Below are 8,965 nucleotides of genomic sequence, written 5' to 3'. Positions count from 1 at the left end.
GAGAGCGCATTTGTTCATTTCGCCACTAATAAAGGAGAGCGCATTTGTTCATTTCGCCACTAATAAAGGAGAGCGCATTTGTTCATTTCGACACTCGTAAGGAGAGCATATTTTGTTCATTTTGCCACTAGTAGGGAGTGTATTTGTTCATTTTGCTACTCGTAAGGAGAGCATATTTGTTCATTTCGCCACTCGTAAGGAGAGCGCATTTGTTCATTTCGCCACTCGTAAGGAGAGCGCATTTGTTCATTCCACCACTCATAATAGCATATTTTGTTAATTTCGCCACTCGTAAGGAGGGCGTATGTGATCATTTCACCACTCGTAGGTCGAGTATATTTGTTCATTTCGCCACTCGTAAGGAGAGTATACTTGTTCTTTTTCGCCACTCGTAAGGAGGGCGTATGTGATCATTTCGCCACTCGTAAGGAGAGTATATTTGTTCATCTCGCCACTCGTAAGGAGGGCGTATGTGATCATTTCGCCACTCATAGGTAGAGTATATTTGTTCATTTCGCCACTCGTAAGGAGAGTATATTTGTTCATTTTCACTACTCATAGGGAGATCATACACATATAACCTGCCACTCTTACAAATGTGACTGAATAAATTGTTCAACATACTTTCGTGAAATTTATTTCCAGGTCACGGACACTATCTTTGGTAATTAGCTACTATTTTCTTTACTGTGCAATGCCCAAGGGATAGAGTCAATTTCGTGTACAATTACCAGCATATAAACATCGCCTTGTAAAGTAAGAAGTTTAATCTGAATTATAATAAAGATTAACTTTTAGAATGTAATGTGTAAAATAGGGCAGATCCATATAAACATCGACTCATAATTCATCTACAAAATACACATAAAATTAGGCATGGCACAAAATGAAACAAATACAGAATTTGGAGTGAAAAATCTAATATAATGCAACACTCTTCACGCACACAGCTGTTCAGTAAAAATGCAAAGATTCAAGTAAAAATGGATAAATCTAGTTTATCATCTACAGTTAAGAACTGTAACATAAATTTCAAGCAATACAGTTTTTGGTTAAAATGAACTGACAGTAATCTCACATTCTACTTGAAACAAGTAACCTAGCATAAAATAAACACCAATATTCAGAGAAGAGTAAAATGACTAATTTCAACATTTTTGAAAAAAAGCCTAAATCCTAGCTTTAAAATAAAGTTTTGAAAAATTTGCTGGAAGGAAGAACGAGATGAAGAATACTTCAGTGAACTTTACAACAATTCATGAACTATCTATACGACAGTCCTTAACATCAGCCGATATACCCCCATAAATCATTAAAAAAAGTCACCACAGTATATCAGACGCTAATTTTACCGGTTTCCTTGAAGTTTTTACTTCAAAACCTCGCCATTGTTTTTTTGTTCCAATCCCGCTCACTGTTATAAAATATATTTGGTATTTAAAATGGTTCTCGACATAAAAAAAGCACCTGCACGAGAACCATCAAGAGGTAAAACTTAGTCAAAACTTGACATAGCTCGATTTGGTCGCTTTCTAAACAAAATATACATAAAAATGCAATATACAATTTAATTAACAATAGGCACTCCGTGTCAGTAGACTGCCGTAATAAAATGTTAAAATTCCACAAAAAGAATTTTTACGGTAAAACTTGCTACTGCACACACTAGCACAAGAAGATTTTGCTTAGTAATATATTCTACTAAGCCATAACGTCTAACACGAAGCCACAAACAACAACACCCATCAGGTATACGGGATAACTAGCCTCTCTTTTTTGTAAACCACTTTGAGATCTGTACACTTGTACTGCTTCTTCAGTATCAAGTACTTCTTGTAGCCAAACTCAGAACCTACCACAACTGTGGACAGGGCCGGCAACTTTCTTAAGCTACGCCTGAGGTTCTCTAGCGTCCCTTCAGCAATACTCAGAGTCTTCAGCTTCTGGAAACATTCCGTTTCGGCTAATATCGAAAGGTTGTTCTTTCCTGGGATGTGAAGAAATTCCAGGGATCTTGCTGCTTCTACCATCATTAACAAGAACTTCTCGATAAACTCATCAACGGGGATCCAAAGGTCTGGCGCTACTCCGAACAAGCTCAAAGGCGAGAACTTTGCAAAGCCGATTGAAAGGACCCTCAATTTCGGCATCTCTGTCAGTTTCATCTCCGGGCTGCTCGTCAGCTTCATCAAAAGGGTCAGTTCCCTCAAATTCTTGCATCTGCCGAGGCCCTGAGAAAATGTGCGTTTGTCCTCGGCTGTTTCCAAGAGTCCGTAAACGTGCAGTTCAGTCAACGTTTCTGCCACATCACTTAACGTTGGCGAGATAAACATCAAAATTCTTTCGTGGTACATAAAGTTAACTGTGGTGACTTGAGGGGAAGACATCATACCTTTCCGTATTTCGGCCAGTGCTTCACTAAAGGTTAAGCTGAGGTTGTATACCCTCAGCAGAACAAACAAACGAATTGTTATACTCGCCAGAAAATTCTGCGCAATATTCTTCCTTACAATATGAGTAAACTTTCTTACTGTCGTCGGATTTGACAACCATGAGAGAAGGAGAAATGAAAGGTCTTTTCTTCTGCATGGAGTCGTATGGTAATGACACTAAAGAGGTAAGTTTGACCTTGACCCCGGGGTAGTAATGGTGAAGGCAAAATACCAACTGCAACACCTGCCGAGGACAAATGTCGAATCTGAAAGCGATTTCTCTCAAGTTCCCGAATGTTCTGGGGGCATCCTCGCTGTTATTCAAACATTCCGTCACGTCCTCTTTACTTTTGTTTCTGAAAAATAACCTGTAAAGTGGGCCTTCCAGCGACATGAAGCTGCTGATGTACATTCCTTCCACGTCTATCATCAGGGTGTCCAGACTCTGCCTCCTTTCCTTTATGGCTTCGATAACAGGGATGTTAAGGTTGCACTGAAGGTGAATCATCGTCAGTTCCGAAGCAAGGTCAAATATCAGTGCCAGTAACGAGGGGTCCATCAACTTCAAACATGTATCGCTGAATTTGGTGAAGTAGAGTTTTCCCATTGCCCTTAGTAAAATATGCATTGCCTGGCAATCCCTGAACTGAATGATCTGCAAAAAAAAAAATAATAATAATAATCAAGAATGAAGTTTACGTACCAACTTTGACTCCAAAATTACTCAGTATGCTAGTTTAAATGTTACAAAACGACACTTTAATTATACCACTCGAGGAACTTGTCAAAACCCTCCTACACAATAATTCTAATTTAGCAACAAATTTAACAGTTTCTTGTTCAGCTCTGAGCTTAATTAATTGAAACATGACCCTGACAAGTGATGAGAGCGCAGTACACGCCTCCACACAGTTCTTTGACTTCATTATAAATGGTTCCCTTAAAGCAAGATGTACTTACAAAAGGACGCGGGAATGGAGGCAAATTAAAAGGCTAGAGACAGTGTAGCTATGGGCCGAAGGACGTTGCAGATGCCCTTTAGTAATGCATACATTGCACCACATGAGGTACACCGACAACGCTACCTCCTACGGGGGTATTTTGACCTACAGATTTGCTTTGACCGAGCTGTATATATACAGTCAAGTAACTCTGTCTTTTTCCAGTTCGATAACCTGACCATCTGTGTCCTAGCAATCAGTACACGCCCCCATTCCAATAAAATGACAAATGTAGAGTATTTCTTCTTATCAGCGTGGGAATTAGATTACTAAATTCCTTTTCAAGCTCGACCAGATAGGAAATGCATCCTATAAAGCTTTGTGATGTCATAACATGTCTCTTTACGCTTGGTAACTCTTATATGCCCAACCAAATACACAGTGGTAAATTGTAGCTTTGTAGACCGAAATCAAATTTTCAACTACTGTAATGGAGTCCAGTTAAATAGTTTCCCGTGTAATGCAAAGACGTGCACCACTTTCTAGGTAATGAAACAAAATGACCTAAAAGGATTAAGTTTTCTTTTCTATGACGAATAATGTTGATGCAAAGCTAAAATGAAGGTCACCTTACTAGCTCGTGCAAATAGCCAAAAGACCGTGCTGCTAAGTGTAGGAGCCATTTGCCGTTAACAGAACTGCAGCATCAAAACAATTACCTCTTAGAAGAATTTTTTCCAGCTGACGAAAAAGTCACTTATCTTGCTAGCTCCTCACCCCGATAAAATTCCGTTCGTTATTCCAACTGCTCTCCCAGAAGAATAATACAGAACTTTTACTTATTAACGTACAAGCTCTACTCCTCAGTTTAACACATTCCAGCAATGTCCACAATAAACACATGTAAAGTCCAAATCCTTATCTACGAATAGGAAACGAATATGTTGCTTCCATATGAAGACTTACCATCTCTTGCCACCTGTCGATAGTGCCCACTTCACAGCAGAACATCAGTTGTATGATGAACCTATGCATCATCGGAATCCGTCTGTAGGTCTTCTTCCAGTCCAGAACATCCATGAGAGAGTTAGAGATGCTCATTCTGTTCTTTGATCTTATGTGGCCCAGGAAATCTGCTTCTTGCCAGTACCAGTCCTTCATTTGCCTGAGCAGACTCTGAAAAAGAATGAAAATGACGGAAAAAGCTACGCACTTTGAACTCGTGAAATAAATGCCTCCAAACATCTTGACCAAGCCATGGTCTCTGAACGCTGAATCTCAAGATATCTTAACGAAGTCTGAAAGTCTCGAAACACTAAATCCGTGTTTGCGCTGCTTATAAGAATTGTAAGGCTGAATTCTTGAGAAAGGAAAATAACTTTATAAATGGGTAACGATTATCAGAGCACAAACAGAAGTAAAACAAGCAGATAGTAATTACCAAAGCCAGTGTTATTACGAGCCATAATTTTAGTCACAGTTGGAAACAAATTACTGTAAGGGAAACATGCTAAAAAGTTTCCAGTCTAAAATCACAATAGTTCATAACGTTCTCAGATTACACATCGTAGAGTTTAGGCCCAATAGCAAACTAGTACGTTGTCAAGAGTTCAACCTATTGGCCATGTTGACTGTTTTGAAAGATGCAGAGATGGGGCTTATGACGGCCAACATTGTATAACGATACTACTTCTACTTACAACAGATAACCCGAACGATATTATTGAAAAACGACCAGCACATCAAGAATTCAATACAAGAGCATTTGTCTGAATATCTGAAATAACTCGCTCACATGTTAAGGTTCCAGTTAAAAATAAACCTTACTTACTAGCATGTGGATTTTATAGCGATAGTCCTGGTCTTCCATATCCCTGTCTAGTCCAACCTCGATGCACGGCAGAGCTTTCTTGATAATGTGTAAAGCGAACCTGTCTGCAGCCTGCTTTCTGAGCAATTTTGGGGTCCTCCTCAAGGATTCCTTGACGACCGCTGCGGCCATTGTGACGCTGGAGAGAGAGAAAGAGAGAGGAGAGGAAACTATTGGGATACAACGTGGCATCAAATTCTTGACTTGGATAAGGGATACAGACCTTCCTTTCTTTTTAATCAAACAAATGGTTTCTACAATTTTAAGAGGCAAGGTAATTCCACTCTTACAGATTTTGTATTTAAACTTAACGGACCTAAAATATATCACCGTTTAAAACATGCACATGGGCGTATGGATCCGAAAACCCCTGTCCATTGAAATAAGGAATTACAGAAATTTTTAATTCAGTGAATCAAATTATGCTTATTTATGAACGATGGACCCAATCTGATAGCTCTTATCTGGTTGTTATTGGTAAAAGCTTTATCAACAGATTTCAGTTAAAACGTTCCCTGAATTAGTTTAGACCCTACTTGATTGAACGTGTCGTACCCTCGGCAATTGAATGAGGTATTGAAAATATACACTGTGGGGTCATTACGGCCTTATAAAGCGGACGATGCTGCGCTTTGATTGCCTGGGAAGAGGTACTTACGTTTAACTATGTTGAATACCTACCTTCAAATTGCCCGTTACATATAACATGAATAACTTATGTTGAAATGAAATAATTAAACTGAAGTGCCATATAAAAATATATAACTGAACATTCACCGATGATATTTGTTTTGAAATACTGAATTTAAGAATATGAACCGTTCGATTATATGCGCCATAAGCCCCATCTCTGGTCTATTACGCTTTTGATCATCCTGTTTCGTGTATCTTCGTTCTGACGATTGCATTAAAAACCGCGCTAACGAAAGCGCTCTGCGAGACCCCCAAACTCATACAAAATAACGCAAGCACCCCGAGATTGTATACGGTATGGTCCTTACTATCGAATCCACACTATAACATACTATCTTAAATTTACTGTGGCCATTGGCGAAGTGAGCAGTTTCTTTTATGAAGTCTGTTTAAACTCACTGTAAATCTGATCCGCAGGAATAGTATCAAGAAATATTACTGGAACGAGGCTGACTACTCATCAGTGCCGCAAACGTGTGGGGAAAAACAGGAATAACTTAGTCGGGAAAAAAATTCGTAACGTAGATTATTTTACTTTCGACAACGCCCAAGAAAGTTCCTGGGCTGTAGAATTTCGAAGTGCGTCCCATGCCAGAGACCTGGTGTAAACCCTAACGAAATTGTAACTGGTAGGTCATCGTGTTTGAAAACAGTTTAAACAATCCTTGTGGAAGCGCTCTCTTGTATATTCATCACCATCGCTTATGTAATTGGAATAGGTTTACTGTATGGGTTAAATAAGCTGTTGCTGCAGTCTGGAAGTTCACAAGCAAGTAACGTAATTTGATTTTATGAAATTTGGGATATCAAACCAAGCAATGATGCACTTTCGACCTTGCAATTTACAACGTGGAGTGGTTGGAGAGCATAATATAGAAAATTAAGGAGGTTAAGTACAAGGATCAAAAAGTGGAACTGGGAGAAAACCCCACATTGCACATAGAAGAAAGAAGTTTGACAAGGATTGAACAAAATCAGCAACAATGGCGGTAACGGGAAGGTACAAGTCTAAAAAGTTGTTGAGGTTAGTACTATAAAGAGACACGGCAAATACACTCTTGTAATGCCTACAGTATATCACGTGAGGTGTATTGGCAACAGTTACTGTGCCTTTCTGAAGGTTGAAAAGACCGTGGTAAAATTTTAATTTAACCGAGCTAATTACGTAGCATATCATTCTTGTCCAATTCGTCTGGGTAGAAAAATAATTAGTTTTTACGTAAAACGATCTGGATTTTTTTCCAAGCTCAACAAGCCCAACCTCTGGTTTCAAATATGTGTTCAGTGTTTCAGTGAAAGACCTGGATAACATTAATGAGCACTGCCAGGACTAACGTCCCAGTTTCGGTTAATTTACGAATCAACTTACTAATACACATTTCATATGCGACCGTCGTTTGCACTGTTATGTTAGACCTACTTATATGAACCATACATTACAGATCGGTGTTGCAGTTTCAAAAGCCGTTTCAGATCATACTAAAATAAAAAGCGGGTGGCAAATTCAGTTTATAGTGTGGACGATAAGATACGTGACATCATGAATGCTGCCCAGTTTGCGATAGGCTAATGTCTCTAAATTTGTAACTATACCATTCGTACCACAGGTACATTGCCTTATGTGTCGTTTTTCGAAAGGACACAGCTTGCAAGACGAAATCAGCACAAAGGGTCCGTTTAGTGAAAACGAGAGGAAAACACTGACTACAATTAATCGGAGGAAAACCCGAACGCACACACTCCCACCAGAACAAATCCTATTTTACCGTAATTTCCACAGGCGTTGTTACAGTACCGAGGAAGACCGATCTTAGAGTGAACAACCCAACATCCACAATGGAATGGAGGATGATTGTTTACTCCTTTCGAGGTGTTTTCAGAGTGAAGGTTCTTCCTACAAAACCTGGAAAATTCTCGTGCGAGACAATTTCTTTCTCTTTTGTTTAGACTAAGGGAATGCAAAATCAGGAATATGGAATTATATTAGCGTTATACATTGCCAACTAACTAAAGTATTGTAACTCCTAAGAGCATTTTTTTTTATATCAGGTAGATTAAGTTACGGGCATGGACTGGAAAGCATTAGCAGTGTTTCATAGTGTTAATAAAGTTGTAAAAATGCAGTTTTCGAAAAGTCACATACGTAACATCAGATTCCATAATCAGATAATAGTACTATACAGCTTGCAATATATATTATATATATATATATATATATATACATATATATATATATATATATATATATATATATATATATATATATATATATACTACATATATATATATATATATATATATATATATATATATATATATATATAAATACATATATATACACACACACACACACACACATATATATATACATATATATATATATATATATATATATATATATATATATATATACAAAACGTTCTCCTTGATTACCATTAGTAGGGTTGTTCCATACTATGGACCTTTACAAATGAAAAGTTTATTTTAAATGACCGGTGCCCCGGTGCCGTTGGTGTCAAAGCGAGTTCAGCGAGACATAACTGATATCGAAAGAAAACGGAAGCATATCGAAACCTTTTTAAAAGTTATTATTCCATGTCTTAGCAATTTTGTAATTAGCCTTTATACATTTGTTCTCACATTGTTTTTTGCCTGTCTTACTTCCATCTTAGTCCTAAAGACAGTTCCCTATCGTGGAGTGGTTACACGAATTTATTATTAACGCGTTTGTGGTGCGTTTGCGCTGAATAGCGACAAAAAAATGGGCAGTCCTGCTTCGCATATCTACATAGTACAATTGCGGTTGCATGCTCGGAGTTAGGATGGCGGCTCTCATTGCATTAAGACGCTAATTTCATGAACAAGGTGAGCTGTTAATGTTCGTCTTACTATTATTTGGTTAGATGCTTTTGTTTCTTCACGACGGTAATACCAAATGTTCTTGCAGCCGAAGGGAAATAAACTGCTCTAGTTGATAATGAATTTACTTTACATTTGTTTTCCATATACAGCTACGTTATTTGTTACTG

The 8,965-nt window shown here is 38.1% G+C and overlaps 1 protein-coding gene across 2 annotated transcripts; it reads right to left on the bottom strand.

Annotated features, from left to right (window-relative positions):
- Positions 1-900: 900 nt before the first annotated feature.
- LOC135198045 (uncharacterized) lies at positions 901-7,824 on the bottom strand. Of its 2 annotated transcripts, none has more exons than XM_064225425.1 (4): positions 7,703-7,824; positions 5,205-5,382; positions 4,340-4,549; positions 901-3,087 (listed from the first exon to the last, which is right to left on the bottom strand). In XM_064225425.1, the coding sequence occupies exons 2-4, from the start codon at positions 5,373-5,375 to the stop codon at positions 2,419-2,421; spliced, it is 1,050 nt and encodes a 349-aa protein (XP_064081495.1). In that variant the 5' UTR covers positions 5,376-5,382; positions 7,703-7,824; the 3' UTR covers positions 901-2,418. The 2 variants fall into 2 exon arrangements, with proteins under 2 accessions (XP_064081495.1, XP_064081494.1); XM_064225424.1 differs by lacking the exon at positions 7,703-7,824 and adding an exon at positions 7,539-7,687.
- Positions 7,825-8,965: the final 1,141 nt, after the last annotated feature.

Source organism: Macrobrachium nipponense, chromosome 21, assembly GCF_015104395.2.
Source record: "Macrobrachium nipponense isolate FS-2020 chromosome 21, ASM1510439v2, whole genome shotgun sequence".
In the NCBI taxonomy this organism is placed as follows: domain Eukaryota; kingdom Metazoa; phylum Arthropoda; class Malacostraca; order Decapoda; family Palaemonidae; genus Macrobrachium; species Macrobrachium nipponense.
This window is presented reverse-complemented; position numbering and strand designations above follow the sequence as displayed.